At 43.1% G+C, this 23,371-nt stretch overlaps 1 protein-coding gene across 2 annotated transcripts in view; it reads left to right on the forward strand.

Moving 5' to 3' along the window:
- LOC139573306 (myocardin) overlaps positions 1–23,371 on the forward strand; it is a 45,215-nt gene that overhangs the window by 9,018 nt on the left and 12,826 nt on the right. The window contains exons 2-5 of one of the 2 annotated variants that reach the window (XM_071396604.1): positions 7,258–7,433; positions 14,204–14,251; positions 14,356–14,411; positions 16,478–16,544. In XM_071396604.1, the coding sequence (XP_071252705.1) occupies positions 7,379–7,433; positions 14,204–14,251; positions 14,356–14,411; positions 16,478–16,544 (226 nt within the window). In that variant the 5' untranslated portion in view covers positions 7,258–7,378. The remainder of the gene's footprint in view (positions 1–7,257; positions 7,434–14,203; positions 14,252–14,355; positions 14,412–16,477; positions 16,545–23,371) is intronic. The other variant, XM_071396603.1, reaches the window with a different exon arrangement.

Here is a 23,371-nt window from a genome sequence, read left to right on the forward strand (position 1 = left end):
TCTACTACTGTCCACTCTATCCTGTGTGTGTCAGATGGTGTGTCTCTACTACTGTCCACTCTATCCTGTGTGTGTCAGATAGTTTGTGTCTCTACTACTGTCCACTCTATCCTGTGTGTCAGATAGTTTGTGTCTCTACTACTGTCCACTCTATCCTGTGTGTATCAGATGGTGTGTCTCTACTACTGTCCACTCTATCCTGTGTGTCAGATAGTTTGTGTCTCTACTACTGTCCACTCTATCCTGTGTGTGTCAGATGGTGTGTCTCTACTACTGTCCACTCTATCCTGTGTGTGTCAGATAGTTTGTGTCTCTACTACTGTCCACTCTATCCTGTGTGTCAGATAGTTTGTGTCTCTACTACTGTCCACTCTATCCTGTGTGTGTCAGATAGTTTGTGTCTCTACTACTGTCCACTCTATCCTGTGTGTGTCAGATAGTTTGTGTCTCTACTACTGTCCACTCTATCCTGTGTGTCAGATAGTTTGTGTCTCTACTACTGTCCACTCTATCCTGTGTGTGTCAGATGGTGTGTCTCTACTACTGTCCACTCTATCCTGTGTGTGTCAGATGGTGTGTCTCTACTACTGTCCACTCTATCCTGTGTGTGTCAGATAGTTTGTGTCTCTACTACTGTCCACTCTATCCTGTGTGTGTCAGATAGTTTGTGTCTCTACTACTGTCCACTCTATCCTGTGTGTCAGATAGTTTGTGTCTCTACTACTGTCCACTCTATCCTGTGTGTGTCAGATGGTGTGTCTCTACTACTGTCCACTCTATCCTGTGTGTGTCAGATAGTTTGTGTCTCTACTACTGTCCACTCTATCCTGTGTGTGTCAGATAGTTTGTGTCTCTACTACTGTCCACTCTATCCTGTGTGTCAGATAGTTTGTGTCTCTACTACTGTCCACTATATCCTGTGTGTGTCAGATGGTGTGTCTCTACTACTGTCCACTCTATCCTGTGTGTCAGATAGTTTGTGTCTCTACTACTGTCCACTCTATCCTGTGTGTGTCAGATAGTTTGTGTCTCTATTACTGTCCACTCTATCCTGTGTGTGTCAGATAGTTTGTGTCTCTACTACTGTCCACTCTATCCTGTGTGTGTCAGATAGTTTGTGTCTCTACTACTGTCCACTCTATCCTGTGTGTGTCAGATAGTTTGTGTCTCTTCTACTGTCCACTCTATCCTGTGTGTCAGATAGTTTGTGTCTCTACTACTGTCCACTCTATCCTGTGTGTGTCAGATAGTTTGTGTCTCTACTACTGTCCACTCTATCCTGTGTGTGTCAGATAGTTTGTGTCTCTACTACTGTCCACTCTATCCTGTGTGTCAGATAGTTTGTGTCTCTACTACTGTCCACTCTATCCTGTGTGTGTCAGATGGTGTGTCTCTACTACTGTCCACTCTATCCTGTGTGTCAGATAGTTTGTGTCTCTACTACTGTCCACTCTATCCTGTGTGTGTCAGATAGTTTGTGTCTCTATTACTGTCCACTCTATCCTGTGTGTGTCAGATGGTGTGTCTCTACTACTGTCCACTCTATCCTGTGTGTGTCAGATAGTTTGTGTCTCTACTACTGTCCACTCTATCCTGTGTGTCAGATAGTTTGTGTCTCTACTACTGTCCACTCTATCCTGTGTGTGTCAGATGGTGTCTCTCTACTACTGTCCACTCTATTCTGTGTGTGTCAGATAGTTTGTGTCTCTACTACTGTCCACTCTATCCTGTGTGTGTCAGATAGTTTGTGTCACTACTACTGTCCACTCTATCCTGTGTGTGTCAGATGGTGTCTCTCTACTACTGTCCACTCTATTCTGTGTGTGTCAGATAGTTTGTGTCTCTACTACTGTCCACTCTATCCTGTGTGTGTCAGATAGTTTGTGTCTCTACTACTGTCCACTCTATCCTGTGTGTGTCAGATAGTTTGTGTCTCTACTACTGTCCACTCTATCCTGTGTGTGTCAGATAGTTTGTGTCTCTTCTACTGTCCACTCTATCCTGTGTGTGTCAGATAGTTTGTGTCTCTACTACTGTCCACTCTATCCTGTGTGTGTCAGATAGTTTGTGTCTCTACTACTGTCCACTCTATCCTGTGTGTCAGATAGTTTGTGTCTCTACTACTGTCCACTCTATCCTGTGTGTGTCAGATGGTGTGTCTCTACTACTGTCCACTCTATCCTGTGTGTGTCAGATAGTTTGTGTCTCTACTACTGTCCACTCTATCCTGTGTGTCAGATAGTTTGTGTCTCTACTACTGTCCACTCTATCCTGTGTGTGTCAGATAGTTTGTGTCTCTACTACTGTCCACTCTATCCTGTGTGTGTCAGATAGTTTGTGTCTCTACTACTGTCCACTCTATCCTGTGTGTCAGCTAGTTTGTGTCTCTACTACTGTCCACTCTATCCTGTGTGTGTCAGATAGTTTGTGTCTCTACTACTGTCCACTCTATCCTGTGTGTCAGATAGTTTGTGTCTCTACTACTGTCCACTCTATCCTGTGTGTATCAGATGGTGTGTCTCTACTACTGTCCACTCTATCCTGTGTGTCAGATAGTTTGTGTCTCTACTACTGTCCACTCTATCCTGTGTGTGTCAGATGGTGTGTCTCTACTACTGTCCACTCTATCCTGTGTGTGTCAGATAGTTTGTGTCTCTACTACTGTCCACTCTATCCTGTGTGTCAGATAGTTTGTGTCTCTACTACTGTCCACTCTATCCTGTGTGTGTCAGATAGTTTGTGTCTCTACTACTGTCCACTCTATCCTGTGTGTGTCAGATAGTTTGTGTCTCTACTACTGTCCACTCTATCCTGTGTGTCAGATAGTTTGTGTCTCTACTACTGTCCACTCTATCCTGTGTGTGTCAGATGGTGTGTCTCTACTACTGTCCACTCTATCCTGTGTGTGTCAGATGGTGTGTCTCTACTACTGTCCACTCTATCCTGTGTGTGTCAGATAGTTTGTGTCTCTACTACTGTCCACTCTATCCTGTGTGTGTCAGATAGTTTGTGTCTCTACTACTGTCCACTCTATCCTGTGTGTCAGATAGTTTGTGTCTCTACTACTGTCCACTCTATCCTGTGTGTGTCAGATGGTGTGTCTCTACTACTGTCCACTCTATCCTGTGTGTGTCAGATAGTTTGTGTCTCTACTACTGTCCACTCTATCCTGTGTGTGTCAGATAGTTTGTGTCTCTACTACTGTCCACTCTATCCTCTGTGTCAGATAGTTTGTGTCTCTACTACTGTCCACTCTATCCTGTGTGTGTCAGATGGTGTGTCTCTACTACTGTCCACTCTATCCTGTGTGTCAGATAGTTTGTGTCTCTACTACTGTCCACTCTATCCTGTGTGTGTCAGATAGTTTGTGTCTCTATTACTGTCCACTCTATCCTGTGTGTGTCAGATGGTGTGTCTCTACTACTGTCCACTCTATCCTGTGTGTGTCAGATAGTTTGTGTCTCTACTACTGTCCACTCTATCCTGTGTGTCAGCTAGTTTGTGTCTCTACTACTGTCCACTCTATCCTGTGTGTGTCAGATAGTTTGTGTCTCTACTACTGTCCACTCTATCCTGTGTGTCAGATAGTTTGTGTCTCTACTACTGTCCACTCTATCCTGTGTGTATCAGATGGTGTGTCTCTACTACTGTCCACTCTATCCTGTGTGTCAGATAGTTTGTGTCTCTACTACTGTCCACTCTATCCTGTGTGTGTCAGATGGTGTGTCTCTACTACTGTCCACTCTATCCTGTGTGTGTCAGATAGTTTGTGTCTCTACTACTGTCCACTCTATCCTGTGTGTCAGATAGTTTGTGTCTCTACTACTGTCCACTCTATCCTGTGTGTATCAGATGGTGTGTCTCTACTACTGTCCACTCTATCCTGTGTGTCAGATAGTTTGTGTCTCTACTACTGTCCACTCTATCCTGTGTGTGTCAGATGGTGTGTCTCTACTACTGTCCACTCTATCCTGTGTGTGTCAGATAGTTTGTGTCTCTACTACTGTCCACTCTATCCTGTGTGTCAGATAGTTTGTGTCTCTACTACTGTCCACTCTATCCTGTGTGTGTCAGATAGTTTGTGTCTCTACTACTGTCCACTCTATCCTGTGTGTGTCAGATAGTTTGTGTCTCTACTACTGTCCACTCTATCCTGTGTGTCAGATAGTTTGTGTCTCTACTACTGTCCACTCTATCCTGTGTGTGTCAGATGGTGTGTCTCTACTACTGTCCACTCTATCCTGTGTGTGTCAGATGGTGTGTCTCTACTACTGTCCACTCTATCCTGTGTGTGTCAGATAGTTTGTGTCTCTACTACTGTCCACTCTATCCTGTGTGTGTCAGATAGTTTGTGTCTCTACTACTGTCCACTCTATCCTCTGTGTCAGATAGTTTGTGTCTCTACTACTGTCCACTCTATCCTGTGTGTGTCAGATGGTGTGTCTCTACTACTGTCCACTCTATCCTGTGTGTCAGATAGTTTGTGTCTCTACTACTGTCCACTCTATCCTGTGTGTGTCAGATAGTTTGTGTCTCTATTACTGTCCACTCTATCCTGTGTGTGTCAGATGGTGTGTCTCTACTACTGTCCACTCTATCCTGTGTGTGTCAGATAGTTTGTGTCTCTACTACTGTCCACTCTATCCTGTGTGTCAGCTAGTTTGTGTCTCTACTACTGTCCACTCTATCCTGTGTGTGTCAGATAGTTTGTGTCTCTACTACTGTCCACTCTATCCTGTGTGTCAGATAGTTTGTGTCTCTACTACTGTCCACTCTATCCTGTGTGTGTCAGATGGTGTGTCTCTACTACTGTCCACTCTATCCTGTGTGTGTCAGATAGTTTGTGTCTCTATTACTGTCCACTCTATCCTGTGTGTGTCAGATGGTGTGTCTCTACTACTGTCCACTCTATCCTGTGTGTGTCAGATAGTTTGTGTCTCTACTACTGTCCACTCTATCCTGTGTGTCAGCTAGTTTGTGTCTCTACTACTGTCCACTCTATCCTGTGTGTATCAGATGGTGTGTCTCTACTACTGTCCACTCTATCCTGTGTGTCAGATAGTTTGTGTCTCTACTACTGTCCACTCTATCCTGTGTGTGTCAGATGGTGTGTCTCTACTACTGTCCACTCTATCCTGTGTGTGTCAGATAGTTTGTGTCTCTACTACTGTCCACTCTATCCTGTGTGTCAGATAGTTTGTGTCTCTACTACTGTCCACTCTATCCTGTGTGTATCAGATGGTGTGTCTCTACTACTGTCCACTCTATCCTGTGTGTCAGATAGTTTGTGTCTCTACTACTGTCCACTCTATCCTGTGTGTGTCAGATGGTGTGTCTCTACTACTGTCCACTCTATCCTGTGTGTGTCAGATAGTTTGTGTCTCTACTACTGTCCACTCTATCCTGTGTGTCAGATAGTTTGTGTCTCTACTACTGTCCACTCTATCCTGTGTGTGTCAGATAGTTTGTGTCTCTACTACTGTCCACTCTATCCTGTGTGTGTCAGATAGTTTGTGTCTCTACTACTGTCCACTCTATCCTGTGTGTCAGATAGTTTGTGTCTCTACTACTGTCCACTCTATCCTGTGTGTGTCAGATGGTGTGTCTCTACTACTGTCCACTCTATCCTGTGTGTGTCAGATGGTGTGTCTCTACTACTGTCCACTCTATCCTGTGTGTGTCAGATAGTTTGTGTCTCTACTACTGTCCACTCTATCCTGTGTGTGTCAGATAGTTTGTGTCTCTACTACTGTCCACTCTATCCTGTGTGTCAGATAGTTTGTGTCTCTACTACTGTCCACTCTATCCTGTGTGTGTCAGATGGTGTGTCTCTACTACTGTCCACTCTATCCTGTGTGTGTCAGATAGTTTGTGTCTCTACTACTGTCCACTCTATCCTGTGTGTGTCAGATAGTTTGTGTCTCTACTACTGTCCACTCTATCCTGTGTGTCAGATAGTTTGTGTCTCTACTACTGTCCACTATATCCTGTGTGTGTCAGATGGTGTGTCTCTACTACTGTCCACTCTATCCTGTGTGTCAGATAGTTTGTGTCTCTACTACTGTCCACTCTATCCTGTGTGTGTCAGATAGTTTGTGTCTCTATTACTGTCCACTCTATCCTGTGTGTGTCAGATAGTTTGTGTCTCTACTACTGTCCACTCTATCCTGTGTGTGTCAGATAGTTTGTGTCTCTACTACTGTCCACTCTATCCTGTGTGTGTCAGATAGTTTGTGTCTCTTCTACTGTCCACTCTATCCTGTGTGTCAGATAGTTTGTGTCTCTACTACTGTCCACTCTATCCTGTGTGTGTCAGATAGTTTGTGTCTCTACTACTGTCCACTCTATCCTGTGTGTGTCAGATAGTTTGTGTCTCTACTACTGTCCACTCTATCCTGTGTGTCAGATAGTTTGTGTCTCTACTACTGTCCACTCTATCCTGTGTGTGTCAGATGGTGTGTCTCTACTACTGTCCACTCTATCCTGTGTGTCAGATAGTTTGTGTCTCTACTACTGTCCACTCTATCCTGTGTGTGTCAGATAGTTTGTGTCTCTATTACTGTCCACTCTATCCTGTGTGTGTCAGATGGTGTGTCTCTACTACTGTCCACTCTATCCTGTGTGTGTCAGATAGTTTGTGTCTCTACTACTGTCCACTCTATCCTGTGTGTGTCAGATGGTGTCTCTCTACTACTGTCCACTCTATTCTGTGTGTGTCAGATAGTTTGTGTCTCCACTACTGTCCACTCTATCCTGTGTGTGTCAGATAGTTTGTGTCACTACTACTGTCCACTCTATCCTGTGTGTGTCAGATGGTGTCTCTCTACTACTGTCCACTCTATTCTGTGTGTGTCAGATAGTTTGTGTCTCTACTACTGTCCACTCTATCCTGTGTGTGTCAGATAGTTTGTGTCTCTACTACTGTCCACTCTATCCTGTGTGTGTCAGATAGTTTGTGTCTCTACTACTGTCCACTCTATCCTGTGTGTGTCAGATAGTTTGTGTCTCTTCTACTGTCCACTCTATCCTGTGTGTGTCAGATAGTTTGTGTCTCTACTACTGTCCACTCTATCCTGTGTGTGTCAGATGATGTGTCTCCCTAATTCTTTCCACTCTATAACTCTCTCTTCTGTCTACTGCTCTGGTCTGTGTGTCTTCTACTCAGTGTCAATATATTTTTCTCAAGGGATAAACAAAAGCATTGACCTCCCCTGTTCCAATCCTCCCTCTATTTGTTGTTCTCTGCTTTCCACACAGAGAGAGACAGAATCAGAAGAGTCTATTCCTCCTGATTCCCACCCTAGTGGGAATAAAAACAGGATTCCACTCTTTCTTTCTGTTCCTCCTCTCATCCCTCATTCCCCTCCTCCTCTCCGTCATGACGTTGCTGGCCTCTGAGAGGTCTCTTCTCATCCGGAACAAATTCCGCTCAGGTGAGGATCTGGCTGGGCCAGTTGGGGTGGGGCTGCATCAGGCCAGGCCGGTTGGGGTGGGGCTGCATCAGGCCAGGCCGGTTGGAGTGGGGTTGGATCGGGCCAGGCCGGTTGGGGCTGGATCGGGCCAGGCCGGTTGGAGTGGGGTTGGATCGGGCCAGGCCGGTTGGAGTGGGGTTGGATCGGGCCAGGCCGGTTGGGGCTGGATCGGGCCGGTTGGGGTGGGGCTGGCAGGGAGGAATTAGGCCTGGGGTGTGGGACTAAGTTGCCCTTAGGCTGATCTTGGGTCATATATACAGTGCTGTTTGTATTATGTCATAAAGTGTCACTCAGCTTCTTCTCTCTCTGTCAGCCAAGCCCATGGCTGACACTATGGTAACTAGTAATGATTGATGACTATATCATTGGCAAGAAGTTGTTCCTGTATGATTGTGGCAGATAAGTCTAGTCTTGGTTATATTAATTATGAGGATGATTAATCAGGTAAACATATTGATCGTCGTATATCTATTTATTGATTGAAACCACAGAGCTCTTCTGAATAGACATACCAGTGTCGATCACAAATCTTTTAATCTCCCAATGACAGTATTTGTAGCATATTCATCTCAGAACCCAGAACCAAGTTTTACAGCTAGCTATGTTTTAATCTGTCATGAGAGACAAGAGGCATATAGCTACTGCCACATTGCTCCTGTCTCCATTTCAAACCATAACGATGTGAAGTTCTGTTTGTTTACACTGAGGGCTCAGTACACAGTGAACTAAAAACTCTTAGGCAAATTCAAACACATAACTAATTAAATAAGACAGCATTAGAGTTACAGTTATAAGATTGGAAAATGTTTGGATGACATTATACAGATGCCGTATCTTAATTTGATTATCCTGTAGTTGCAGGTTTAAAAAGGCTTCTAAAGTTTGCAATTTCCACTTAACAATGTCTGACTTGATTTGCCTAACGAAAAATGTATCAACCTCTACAAATTATAATCCACAACAACAGTTCCATTTTCTGTTGCTGCAGGATTATTTTCCTGCTGTTGCAAACTGGCTCAAATTAAGATCCTACATCTGTAGCAAGAAAATTGTACAGCTACTGAATCCTTTTGCAAGTTGGATTTCTTTATGTTTTGTGTTAGGTCCATCAGCCATAGGTTGCTGTCCTTTAACTAGCAGCAGTTGTGTTCTAGAATTGGAACGTGCTCCTTAAAAATGGCCGCCGCTGTTGTTATCAGTCTGCTCCTGTCATAAAGAGGCTTGGTAGGGACAGGAAATGAGGTCATAGAGACATTCATGTTGTTGTTTTTTTCCACCAGCTGTTCATTACCAGGCCTGTCTTGGGCAGCTGGAGGTTCAGATTAGATTTGATGAGTTTATTTATTTATTTAAATACCAGGAAGTGTCTTGAGGTTTCCAGATTGGATTCATTAGAAGAGACATTTAAATGTGTTAGACTGGCTAACTAAGTATCAGCTGTCCTGCTGCTTTGAACCCACTATCTATTCAGCTATGGAGGAAATGGTTGAAGGCTATGAAGGACCAATCAATACTTTTGTCAATAGGTGAATGTTGTCTGATTGGTTGATGTTGAATTAATAGCCTATGGATGGAAGGATGGCAATATGGGTTGTGTAACTTGTGTTGAGGAAGATGTACTATTATACCCTGAGTATGTTACCATGACTGTGATCAAAACAGAAAAGCGGTAGGGTGTGCTATGCCTGTAGACAGTGGTGGTGGTAGTCAACAATTTTATTTGATCAGTTTCTCATGGCAGGAAAATAATTCTGCAGTAACAGGAAATGTGTGCTATTGTGTGGACGGTAAAAATTTGACATTTTTGTAGGGGTTGATACATTTTGAAGGGAAAATTACAAACTTTAGAAGCCTTTTTAAACCTTGAATACACTACAAATGTGCATGTTCTGTTGTGCAGAACATTTTCTGCAACAACAGGGTGATCAAATTAAGATCTTACATCTGTACTTACATCAGTGGTGAAATCATGGTAATGATAATGCTGCATTTGGTAGCTGCTAAATGATCAATGATCATGTCACGCCCTGACCGTAGAGATCCTTTTTATGTCTCTATTTTGGTTGGTCAGGGCGTGAGTTTGGGTGGGCATTCTATGTCTGGTGTTATATGTTGTCCTTGTTTTGTATTTCTGTGTGTTTGGCCTGGTATGGTTCTCAATCAGAGGCAGCTGTCTATCATTGTCTCTGATTGAGAATCATACTTAGGTAGCCTGTTCCCACCTGTGTTTGTGGGTGGTTGTTTCCTGTTTTGTGTTTGTTTTCACCATTCAGGACTGTTTCGGTTTTCTTTGTCATTCACTTTGTTATTTTTGTATTTTTTCGTGTTCTGTTATATTAAAGTAACATGGACACTTACCACGCTGCATTTTGGTCCGATCCTTCATATTCCTCATCTGAAGAAGAAGAAAATCGTTACAGATCATTGATAACCTATAAGGTTCACTATGAGATTACTTCACACAATAGACGGTTGAGGAGACGATTATAACCTCAATCCAATCTCTGCTATTTCTCTCTGTCCATGAACGCTTGCCCAAAGCAGGAAGATAATCTCACTGAGCTAAATCCATGCACAACAGTAGTTTACACTGTCACCTTCCTGCTCTTATCTGTCATCAAGATTCTGGCTTCATTTGCTTCCACTCAGTTACAGATTGTTAATTGTTAACGGTAAACTAAATTGACCTACCATCTGTACAGGGCTTATAAATGGTTTATAAGTAGTCAATCAACTCTTCTGAAAACTCTTAGGCAAATTCAAACACATAACTAATTAAATAAGACAGCATTAGAGGTACAGTTATAAGATTGGAAAATGTTTGGATGACATTATACAGATGCCGTATCTTAATTTGATTATCCTGTAGTTGCAGGTTTAAAAAGGCTTCTAAAGTTTGCAATTTCCACTTAACAATGTCTGACTTGATTTGCCTAACGAAAAATGTATCAACCTCTACAAATTATAATCCACAACAACAGTTCCATTTTCTGTTGCTGCAGGATTATTTTCCTGCTGTTGCAAACATTGGTGCATTCACCTTATGATATCCAGTGGAACAACCACTTTACAATAGTGCATCTAACTCTTTTAAGGGGGGGGGGGGGGGGTTAGAAGGATTACTTTATCCTATCCTAGGTATTCCTTAAAGAGGTGGGGTTTCAGGTGTGTCCGGAAGGTGGTGATTGACTCCGCTGACCTGGCGTCGTGAGGGAGTTTGTTCCACCATTGGGGTGCCAGAGCAGCGAACAGTTTTGACTGGGCTGAGCGAGAACTGTACTTCCTCAGAGGTAGGGAGGCGAGCAGGCCAGAGGTGGATGAACGCAGTGCCCTTGTTTGGGTGTAGGGCCTGATCAGAGCCTGAAGCTACGGAGGTGCCGTTCCCCTCACAGCTCCGTAGGCAAGCACCATGGTCTTGTAGCGGATGCGAGCTTCAACTGGAAGCCAGTGGAGAGAGCGGAGGAGCGGGGTGACGTGAGAGAACTTGGGAAGGTTGAACACCAGACGGGCTGCGGCGTTCTGGATGAGTTGTAGGGGTTTAATGGCACAGGCAGGGAGCCCAGCCAACAGCGAGTTGCAGTAATCCAGACGGGAGATGACAAGTGCCTGGATTAGGACCTGCGCCGCTTCCTGTGTGAGGCAGGGTCGTACTCTGCGAATGTTGTAGAGCATGAACCTACAGGAACGGGTCACCGCCTTGATGTTAGTTGAGAACGACAGGGTGTTGTCCAGGATCACGCCAAGGTTCTTAGCACTCTGGGAGGAGGACACAATGGAGTTGTCAACCGTGATGGCGAGATCATGGAACGGGCAGTCCTTCCCCGGGAGGAAGAGCAGCTCCGTCTTGCCGAGGTTCAGCTTGAGGTGGTGATCCGTCATCCACACTGATATGTCTGCCAGACATGCAGAGATGCGATTCGCCACCTGGTTATCAGAAGGGGGAAAGGAGAAGATTAATTGTGTGTCGTCTGCATAGCAATGATAGGAGAGACCATGTGAGGATATGACAGAGCCAAGTGACTTGGTGTATAGCGAGAATAGGAGAGGGCCTAGAACAGAGCCCTGGGGGACACCAGTGGTGAGAGCACGTGGTGGGGAGACAGATTCTCGCCACGCCACCTGGTAGGAGCGACCTGTCAGGTAGGACGCAATCCAAGCGTGGGCCGCGCCGGAGATGCCCAACTCGGAGAGGGTGGAGAGGAGGATCTGATGGTTCACAGTATCAAAGGCAGCCGATAGGTTTAGAAGGATGAGAGCAGAGGAGAGAGAGTTAGCTTTAGCAGTGCGGAGCGCCTCCGTGACACAGAGAAGAGCAGTCTCAGTTGAATGACTAGTCTTGAAACCTGACTGATTTGGATCAAGAAGGTCATTCTGAGAGAGATAGCAGGAGAGCTGGCCAAGGACGGCACGTTCAAGAGTTTTGGAGAGAAAAGAAAGAAGGGATACTGGTCTGTAGTTGTTGACATCGGAGGGATCGAGTGTAGGTTTTTTCAGAAGGTGTGCAACTCTCGCTCTCTTGAAGACGGAAGGGACGTAGCCAGCGGACAAGGATGAGTTGATGAGCGAGGTGAGGTAAGGGAGAAGGTCTCCGGAAATGGTCTGGAGAAGAGAGGAGGGGATAGGGTCAAGCGGGCAGGTTGTTGGGCGGCCGGCCGTCACAAGACGCGAGATTTCATCTGGAGAGAGAGGGGAGAAAGAGGTCAAAGCACAGGGTAGGGCAGTGTGAGCAGAACCAGCGGTGTCGTTTGACTTAGCAAACGAGGATCGGATGTCGTCGACCTTCTTTCCAAAATGGTTGACGAAGTCATCCGCAGAGAGGGAGGAGGGGGGGGGGGGGGGGATTCAGGAGGGAGGAGAAGGTGGCAAAGAGCTTCCTAGGGTTAGAGGCAGATGCTTGGAATTTAGAGTGGTAGAAAGTGGCTTTAGCAGCAGAGACAGAAGAGGAGAATGTAGAGAGGAGGGAGTGAAAGGATGCCAGGTCCGCAGGGAGGCGAGTTTTCCTCCATTTCCGCTCGGCTGCCCGGAGCCCTGTTCTGTGAGCTCGCAATGAGTCGTCGAGCCACGGAGCAGGAGGGGAGGACCGAGCCGGCCTGGAGGATAGGGGACATAGAGAGTCAAAGGATGCAGAAAGGGAGGAGAGGAGGGTTGAGGAGGCAGAATCAGGAGATAGGTTGGAGAAGGTTTGAGCAGAGGGAAGAGATGATAGGATGGAAGAGGAGAGAGTAGCGGGGGAGAGAGAGCGAAGGTTGGGACGGCGCGATACCATCCGAGTAGGGGCAGTGTGGGAAGTGTTGGATGAGAGCGAGAGGGAAAAGGATACAAGGTAGTGGTCGGAGACTTGGAGGGGAGTTGCAATGAGATTAGTGGAAGAACAGCATCTAGTAAAGATGAGGTCAAGGCTATGAGGTAGGTGTTTTCAGGCTAAGAGGTAGCTGTTACCAGGCTAAGAGGTAGGTGTTTCCAGGCTAAGAGGTAGCTGTTTACTGTAGAACCAGGCTAAGAGGTAGCTGTTACCAGGCTAAGAGGTAGGTGTTACCAGGCTAAGAGATAGGTGTTTCCAGGCTAAGAGGTAGGTGTTTCCAGGCTAAGAGGTAGCTGTTACCAGGCTAAGAGGTAGCTGTTACCAGGCTAAGAGGTAGGTGTTACCAGGCTAAGAGGTAACAGTTACCAGGCTAAGAGGTAGCAGTTACCAGGCTAAGAGGTAGCTGTTTTCAGGCTAAGAGGTAGCTGTTACCAGGCTAAGAGGTGCAGTTCCCAGGCAAAGAGGTAGCTGTTACCAGGCTAAGAGGTGCAGTTCCCAGGCTAAGAGGTAGCTGTTTTCAGGCTAAGAGGTAGCTGTTACCAGGCTAAGAGGTAACAGTTACCAGGCTAAGAGGTAGCAGTTACCAGGCTAAGAGGTAACAGTTACCAGGCTAAGAGGTAGCAGTTACCAGGCTAAGAGGTAGCAGTTACCAGGCTAAGAGGTAGCTGTTACCAGGCTAAGAGGTAGCTGTTACCAGGCTAAGAGGTAGCTGTTACCAGGCTAAGAGGTAGCTGTTACCAGGCTAAGAGGTAACAGTTACCAGGCTAAGAGGTAGCTGTTACCAGGCTAAGAGGTAGCTGTTACCAGGCTAAGAGGTAGCTGTTACCAGGCTAAGAGGTAGCTGTTACCAGGCTAAGAGGTAACTGTTACCAGGCTAAGAGGTAGGTGTTTACTGTAAAACCAGGCTAAGCGGTGTTTTTACTGAAGTAATGTAATGGGGTCTCTTTTCGAGTGGCGGTCGGCTGACAGAAAATAGGGGAGGAAGAATTAACTTGCATGACAGTGATGAAGGGAGGGAGGTAGAGAGTTCTGGAGAGAGAGGGACAGCTGAAGGGGGGATGGGGGTGACAGAAATAGACATACTGACGGATAAATAGTTACAGCCCCTCCAAACCCTTCTCATCCTGCTGTCCCCTCCCTCCATCCCTCCCTCCATTTCTCTCAGATCTCAAAACTCAGCACTGGAATGCATTGTGGCAAACATCACCAAACCTATCAGCCCCTCCCCCAATGAACCTCTTAGTGTGAAGGTGTGTGTGCAGTGTATGTGTGTTTGTAGAGATTGCTCCGTCACATGTTACTATACTATTACAGAGGGATATTGTACTACAGAACATAGGACAGTACCTTTTACCCATAGTTACCTTGCAGGTTATTCCAGGTATTCTCATACATCTAATTCACCACCTCTCTACTGCTTGTCTTTCAGTCTTGCAGTTGAGGATTCAGAACCGAAGGCAAAATGAAATCGACTCTGGTGAGTGGAGTTACTGTTAATGTTTACTGACAGGGTTGGGTGTTCTCTCTTCGTTACACTACCTTCTAATGACTGCTATGACTGCTCTCTCTCTCTCTCTCTAGGGTTGAAAACTACCTGTTCCTCTCGCAAAGGAGAGAAAGACCAGAGTAAAGCTCTGGTAAGTAGCTCACTGTTTGTCTCAACCTAAAGAAGAGACCTGTCTCACTGTTTGTCTCAACCTAAAGAAGAGACCTGTCTCACTGTTTGTCTCAACCTAAAGAAGAGACTTGTTGTCTCACTGTTTGTCTCATCCTAAAGAAGAGTCTTGTCTCACTGTTTGTCTCAACCTAAAGACGAGACTTGTTGTCTCACTGTTTGTCTCAACATAAAGACGAGACCTGTCTCACTGTTTGTCTCAAGCTAAAGAAGAGACTTGTCTCACTGTTTGTCTCAACCTAAAGAAGAGTCTTGTTGTCTCACTGTTTTTCTCAACCTAAAGACGAGACTTGTTGTCTCACTGTTTGTCTCAACATAAAGACGAGACCTGTCTCACTGTTTGTCTCAACCTAAAGAAGAGACTTGTCTCACTGTTTGTCTCAACCTAAAGAAGAGTCTTGTTGTCTCACTGTTTTTCTCAACCTAAAGACGAGACTTGTTGTCTCACTGTTTGTCTCAACCTAAAGAAGAGACTTGTTGTCTCACTGTTTGTCTCAACCTAAAGAAGAGACTTGTTGTCTCACTGTTTGTCTCAACCTAAAGAAGAGACTTGTTGTCTCACTGTTTGTCTCATCCTAAAGAAGAGTCTTGTCTCACTGTTTGTCTCAACCTAAAGAAGAGACTTGTTGTCTCACTGTTTGTCTCATCCTAAAGAAGAGTCTTGTCTCACTGTTTGTCTCAACCTAAAGAAGAGACTTGTTGTCTCACTGTTTGTCTCAACCTAAAGAAGAGACTTGTTGTCTCACTGTTTGTCTCAACCTAAAGACGAGACTTGTTGTCTCACTGTTTGTCTCATCCTAAAGAAGAGTCTTGTCTCACTGTTTGTCTCAACCTAAAGAAGAGACTTGTTGTCTCACTGTTTGTCTCATCCTAAAGAAGAGACTTGTCTCACTGTTTGTCTCAATCTAAAGAAGAGTCTTGTTGTCTCACTGTTTGTCTCAACCTAAAGACGAGACTTGTTGTCTCACTGTTTGTCTCAACCTAAAGAAGAGTCTTGTTGTCTCACTGTTTGTCTCAACCTAAAGAAGAGACTTGTTGTCTCACTGTTTGTCTCAACCTAAAGAAGAGACTTGTTGTCTCACTGTTTGTCTCATCCTAAAGAAGAGTCTTGTCTCACTGTTTGTCTCAACCTAAAGAAGAGACTTGTTGTCTCACTGTTTGTCTCATCCTAAAGAAGAGACTTGTCTCACTGTTTGTCTCAACCTAAAGAAGAGTCTTGTTGTCTCACTGTTTGTCTCAACCTAAAGACGAGTCTTGTTGTCTCACTGTTTGTCTCAACCTAAAGAAGAGTCTTGTTGTCTCACTGTTTGTCTCAACCTAAAGAAGAGACTTGTTGTCTCACTGTTTGTCTCAACCTAAAGAAGAGTCTTGTTGTCTCACTGTTTGTCTCAACCTAAAGAAGAGACTTGTTGTCTCACTGTTTGTCTCAACCTAAAGACGAGACTTGTTGTCTCACTGTTTGTCTCAACCTAAAGACGAGTCTTGTTGTCTCACTGTTTGTCTCAACCTAAAGAAGAGTCTTGTTGTCTCACTGTTTGTCTCAACCTAAAGAAGAGTCTTGTTGTCTCACTGTTTGTCTCAACCTAAAGAAGAGACTTGTTGTCTCACTGTTTGTCTCAACCTAAAGAAGAGACTTGTTGTCTCACTGTTTGTCTCATCCTAAAGAAGAGACTTGTCTCACTGTTTGTCTCAACCTAAGGAAGAGTCTTGTTATCTCACTGTTTGTCTCAACCTAAAGAAGAGTCTTGTTGTCTCACTGTTTGTCTCAACCTAAAGAAGAGACTTGTTGTCTCACTGTTTGTCTCAACCTAAAGACGAGTCTTGTTGTCTCACTGTTTGTCTCAACCTAAAGAAGAGACTTGTTGTCTCACTGTTTGTCTCAACCTAAAGAAGAGACTTGTTGTCTCACTGTTTGTCTCAACCTAAAGAAGAGTCTTGTTGTCTCACTGTTTGTCTCAACCTAAAGAATTGAAATGGAACTGACCCCAAAACTGGTTTGCTGGTTTGACCTGCTATCTCCCAATGCAGCATCTAACTGACGATGGCGCCACTCAGAAGTCGCCCCTGTGTGGTCTGAACATTAAAACTGCACAAGGTGATGATGCCCCGTCTGTCTGTCCACTGTATTTCTGCTGTCTGTTGTCTGACTCATTTAGTAAGCTCCCAGCCAAGCATAACACTCCTCATCACCGACCTCTGTATCTGTCATCTGTCTTTCTCTTCATATCTATCTATCTATCTATCTATCTATCTATCTATCTATCTATCTATCTATCTATCTATCTATCTATCTATCTATCTATCTATCTATCTATCTATCTATCTATCTATCTATCTATCTATCTATCATCTATCTATCTATCTATCTATCTATCTATCTATCTATCTATCTATCTATCTATCTATCTATCTATCTATCTATCTATCTATCTATCTATCTATCTATCTATCTATCTATCTATCTATCTATCTATCTATCTATCTATCTATCTATCTATCTATCTATCTATCTATCTATCTATCTATTCAATTCAATTCAAGGGGCTTTATTGGCATGGGAAACGTGTTAATTCTTGGAACTATAGGGGGTGCTGTTCCGCATTAGCATATTTGGGTCTCCAAATTAAACTGCCTCGTGCTAAATTCTTGATCGTACAATATGCATATTATTGTTATTATTGGATAGAAAACACTTTCTAGTTTCTATAGCCGTTGGAATTTTGTCTCTGAGTGGTACAGAACAATATCTACAGCACTTTTCATGACAGGGGTGAGATTTCAGAAATTTTTACCCCTGATCTGGAGTCTGTTTTTAAGGCGACAGTGAATGCTATGAAGAAACCGACACTGCCTACGTCTTCCTCTGGGTGTCTGTACGTCATCACGTTTTGAATGGAGTCTATTGCACAATCACAGCCACTATAAAACAAGAAAACGTAGAAGTACCGCTCTCTTCCTGCATGCGTCGTGCGCAAGATGGGCATCAGACCTGCCTCCTTCCAAATCGTTGTTTAGAGAGTGATATTTCTCCGGTCATGTTTTTAGTCGTTATAGTTGTTAAAAACATCATAATGTAGTTAATTTGAACCGTTTTATAGCAATTTATATCCGTTTAGTGCGATTTTGAGGAATTTCTTTGTTGTGCACTCTGAAACTTTGGACACGTTTTGGGGTCCCGTTCGATCGTTAGTGGATATTTCGAAGGACAGAGGACATCTATCGACCAAAAGAAGATTACAACATAGAAAGGATACATTGCCCAAGAATCTGATGGAAGAACAGCTCAAAGTAAGCAATATTTAATATGATAAATCGTTGTTCTGTCGAAATATTTTAAACGCATATTTCGCCATTTTGTTTGTTATCGCGTCACTTGGCGAACCCTGTATTGAAAAGTAAGGATAATTTTAAAAATGTAAGTCAGCGGTTGCATTAAGAACTAATTTGTCTTTCGATTCCTGTCAACCCTGTATTTTTTAGTCAAGTATATGATTAGCTTTCGATTAAACTAGATCACTCTGAAAGCTGACGTCCCTCATTTTGATGCTTGAGTTGCTACTATTTTCATTGTATAATCACGGTTTTGTATGGCTAAATATGCACATTTTCGAACAAACTGTATATGTATGTTGTAAAATGATGTTACAGGAGTGTCATCGGAAGAATTCTGAGAAGGTTAGTGAAAAAATTAATATATTTTGGCGGTGATTACGTTATAGCGCTCTTTGGCTGGAATCGATGCTCTGGTAACGTTTTCACATGTGGTATGCTAACTTATCGATTTATTGTGTTTTCGCTGTAAAACGCTTAGAAAATCTGAAATATTGTCTGGAATCACAAGATCTGGGTCTTTCCATTGCTATGCTTTGTCTATTCTTATGAAATGTTTTATTAAGAGTAAATTGGTCATACACGTTGCTCTCTATAGTAATTCTAGTCGTCTTGTGATGGTCGGTGCAATTGTAAACTGTGATTTCTACCTGAAATATGCACTTTTTTCTAACAAAACCTATCCTATACCATAAATATGTTATCAGACTGTCATCTGAAGAGGTTTTTTCTTGGTTAGTGGCTATCAATATCTTAGTTTAGCCGAATTGGTGATAGCACCTGAAGTAGTAAGAAACTGATGGAGTTAGAAAAGTGGTGTATTTTGCTAACGTGTTTAGCTAATAGATTTACATATTTTAAAAATCTGAAATGGTGGCTTTATTCACAAGATCTGTATCTTTCATCTGGTGTCTTGGACTTGTGATTTAATGATATTTAGATGCTACTATCTACTTGTGAAGCTATGCTAGCTATGCTAATCAGTGTGTGGGGGGATGGGGGGTGATCCCGGACCCGGGGTAGAGGCTCGTTAGAGGTTAACATTGCCAAAGCAAGTGAGGTAGATATTATACAAAAGTGAAATAAACAATACAAATTCACAGTAAACATTACACATACAGAAGTTTCAAAACAATAAAGACATTACAAATGTTATATTATATATATACAGTGTTGTAACAATGTACAAATGGTTAAAGCACACAAGTTAAAATAAATAAGCATAAATATGGGTTGTATTTACAATGGTGTTTGTTCTTCACTGGTTGCCCTTTTCTTGTGGCAACAGGTCACAAATCTTGCTGCTGTGATGGCACACTGCGGAATTTCTCCCAGTAGATATGGGAGTTTATCGAAATTGGATTTGTTTTCAAATTCTTTGTGGATCTGTGTGATCTGAGGGAAATATGTCTCTCTAATATGGTCATACATTGGGCAGGAGGTTAGGAAGTGCAGCTCAGTTTCCACCTCATTTTGTGGGCAGTGTGCACATAGCCTGTCTTCTCTTGAGAGCCATGTCTGCCTACGGCGGCCTTTCTCAATAGCAAGGCTATGCTCACTGAGTCTGTACATAGTCAAAGCTTTCCTTAAGTTTGGGTCAGTCACAGTGGTCAGGTATTCTGCCACTGTGTACTCTCTGTTTAGGGCCAAATAGCATTCTAGTTTGCTCTGTTTTTTTGTTAATTCTTTCCAATGTGTCAAGTAATTATCTTTTTGTTTTCTCATGATTTGGTTGGGTCTAATTGTGCTGTTGTCCTGGGGCTCTGTGGGGTGTGTTTGTGTTTGTGAACAGAGCCCTAGGACCAGCTTGCTTAGGGGACTCTTCTCCAGGTTCATCTCTCTGTAGGTGATGGCTTTGTTATGGAAGGTTTGGGAATCGCTTCCTTTTAGGTGGTTGTAGAATTTAATGGCTCTTTTCTGGATTTTGATAATTAGTGGGTATCGGCCTAATTCTGCTCTGCATGCATTATTTGGTGTTCTACGTTGTACACGGAGGATATTTTTGCAGAATTCTGCATGCAGAGTCTCAATTTGGTGTTTGTCCCATTTTGTGAAATCTTGGTTGGTGAGCGGACCCCAGACCTCACAACCATAAAGGGCAATGGGCTCTATGACTGATTCAAGTATTTTTAGCCAGATCCTAATTGGTATGTTGAAATTTATGTTCCTTTTGATGGCATAGAAGGCCCTTCTTGCCTTGTCTCTCAGATCGTTCACAGCTTTGTGGAAGTTACCTGTGGTGCTGATGTTTAGGCCGAGGTATGTATAGTTTTTTGTGTGCTCTAGGGCAACGGTGTCTAGATGGAATTTGTGGTCCTGGTGACTGGACCTTTTTTGGAACACCATTATTTTGGTCTTACTGAGATTTACTGTCAGGGCCCAGGTCTGACAGAATCTGTGCAGAAGATCTAGGTGCTGCTGTAGGCCCTCCTTGGTTGGTGACAGAAGCACCAGATCATCAGCAAACAGTAGACATTTGACTTCGGATTCTAGTAGGGTGAGACCGGGTGCTGCAGACTGTTCTAGTGCCCGCGCCAATTCGTTGATATATATGTTGAAGAGGGTGGGGCTTAAGCTGCATCCCTGTCTCACCCCACGACCCTGTGTGAAGAAATGTGTGTGTTTTTTGCCAATTTTAACCGCACACTTGTTGTTTGTGTACATGGATTTTATAATGTCGTATGTTTTACCCCCAACACCACTTTCCATCAATTTGTATAGCAGACCCTCATGCCAAATTGAGTCGAAGGCTTTTTTGAAATCAACAAAGCATGAGAAGACTTTGCCTTTGTTTTGGTTTGTTTGGTTGTCAATTAGGGTGTGTAGGGTGAATACATGGTCTGTTGTACGGTAATTTGGTAAAAAGCCAATTTGACATTTGCTCAGTACATTGTTTTCATTGAGGAAATGTACGAGTCTGCTGTTAATGATAATGCAGAGGATTTTCCCAAGGTTACTGTTGACGCATATTCCACGGTAGTTATTGGGGTCAAATTTGTCTCCACTTTTGTGGATTGGGGTGATCAGTCCTTGGTTCCAAATATTGGGGAAGATGCCAGAGCTAAGGACGATGTTAAAGAGTTTTAGTATAGCCAATTGGAATTTGTTGTCTGTATATTTGATCATTTCATTAAGGATACCATCAACACCACAGGCCTTTTTGGGTTGGAGGGTTTTTATTTTGTCCTGTAACTCATTCAAGGTAATTGGAGAATCCAGTGGGTTCTGGTAGTCTTTAATAGTTGATTCTAGGATTTGTATTTGATCATGTATATGTTTTTGCTCTTTATTCTTTGTTATAGAGCCAAAAAGATTGGAGAAGTGGTTTACCCATACATCTCCTCTATCTATCTATCTATCTATCTATCTATCTATCTATCTATCTATCTATCTATCTATCTATCTATCTATCTATCTATCTATCTATCTATCTATCTATCTATCTATCTATCTATCTATCTATCTATCTATCTATCTATCTATCTATCTATCTATCTATCTATCTATCTATCTATCTATCTATCTATCTATCTATCTATCTATCTATCTATCTATCTATCTATCTATCTATCTATCTATCTATCTATCTATCTATCTATCTATCTATCTATCTATCTATCTATCTATCTATCTATCTATCTATCTATCTATCTATCTATCTATCTATCTATCTATCTATCTATCTATCTATCTATCTATCTATCTATCTATCTATCTATCTATCTATTCAATTCAATTCAATTCAAGGGGCTTTATTGGCATGGGAAACATGTGTTAACATTGCCAAAGCAAGTGAGGTAGATATTATACAAAAGTGAAATAAACAATACAAATTAACAGTAAACATTACACATACAGAAGTTTCAAAACAATAAAGACATTACACATGTTATATTATATATATACAGTGTTGTAACAATGTACAAATGGTTAAAGCACACAAGTTAAAATAAATAAGCATAAATATGGGTTGTATTTACAATGGTGTTTGTTCTTCACTGGTTGCCCTTTTCTTGTGGCAACAGGTCACAAATCTTGCTGCTGTGATGGCACACTGTGGAATTTCTCCCAGTAGATATGGGAGTTTATCAAAATTGGATTTGTTTTCAAATTCTTTGTGGATCTGTGTAATCTGTGGGAAATATGTCTCTCTAATATGGTCATACATTGGGCAGGAGGTTAGGAAGTGCAGCTCAGTTTCCACCTCATTTTGTGGGCAGTGAGCACATAGCCTGTCTTCTCTTGAGAGCCATGTCTGCCTACGGCGGCCTTTCTCAATAGCAAGGCTATGCTCACTGAGTCTGTACATAGTCAAAGCTTTCCTTAAGTTTGGGTCAGTCACAGTGGTCAGGTATTCTGCCACTGTGTACTCTCTGTTTAGGGCCAAATAGCATTCTAGTTTGCTCTGTTTTTTTGTTAATTCTTTCCAATGTGTCAAGTAATTATCTTTTTGTTTTCTCATGATTTGGTTGGGTCTAATTGTGCTGTTGTCCTGGGGCTCTGTGGGGTGTGTTTGTGTTTGTGAACAGAGCCCTAGGACCAGCTTGCTTAGGGGACTCTTCTCCAGGTTCATCTCTCTGTAGGTGATGGCTTTGTTATGGAAGGTTTGGGAATCGCTTCCTTTTAGGTGGTTGTAGAATTTAACGGCTCTTTTCTGGATTTTGATAATTAGTGGGTATCGGCCTAATTCTGCTCTGCATGCATTATTTGGTGTTCTACGTTGTACACGGAGGATATTTTTGCAGAATTCTGCATGCAGAGTCTCAATTTGGTGTTTGTCCCATTTTGTGAAATCTTGGTTGGTGAGCGGACCCCAGACCTCACAACCATAAAGGGCAATGGGCTCTATGACTGATTCAAGTATTTTTAGCCAGATCCTAATTGGTATGTTGAAATTTATGTTCCTTTTGATGGCATAGAATGCCCTTCTTGCCTTGTCTCTCAGATCGTTCACAGCTTTGTGGAAGTTACCTGTGGCGCTGATGTTTAGGCCGAGGTATGTATAGTTTTTTGTGTGCTCTAGGGCAACAGTGTCTAGATGGAATTTGTGGTCCTGGCGACTGGACCTTTTTTGGAACACCATTATTTTGGTCTTACTGAGATTTACTGTCAGGGCCCAGGTCTGACAGAATCTGTGCAGAAGATCTAGGTGCTGCTGTAGGCCCTCCTTGGTTGGTGACAGAAGCACCAGATCATCAGCAAACAGTAGACATTTGACTTCTCTCTCTCTCTCTCTCTCTCTCTCTCTCTCTCTCTCTCTCTCTCTCTCTCTCTCTCTCTCTCTCTCTCTCTCTCTCTCTCTCTCTCTCTCTCTCTCTCTCTCTCTCTCTCTCTCTCTCTCTCTCTCTCTCTCTCTCTCTCTCTCTCTCTCTCTCTCTCTCTGTCTCTCTCTCTCTCTCTCAGTGTTTCTCTCTCTGTCTCAATCAATTTTCTCTTATCTACTCTCATTCCTCCACTCCTCTTTACCTGTAAAGTGATGAGGAAATGAAGGTTCAGAGCCCTATGATGGATTTGTTATTCCATTAGCTGTCAATCACACATAGATATGAACCATGTTGCTCTCCATTACAGGCAGGTTTCATTGGATTAAAC

This window comes from Salvelinus alpinus, chromosome 4 (assembly GCF_045679555.1).
Source record: "Salvelinus alpinus chromosome 4, SLU_Salpinus.1, whole genome shotgun sequence".
NCBI lineage: Eukaryota > Metazoa > Chordata > Actinopteri > Salmoniformes > Salmonidae > Salvelinus > Salvelinus alpinus.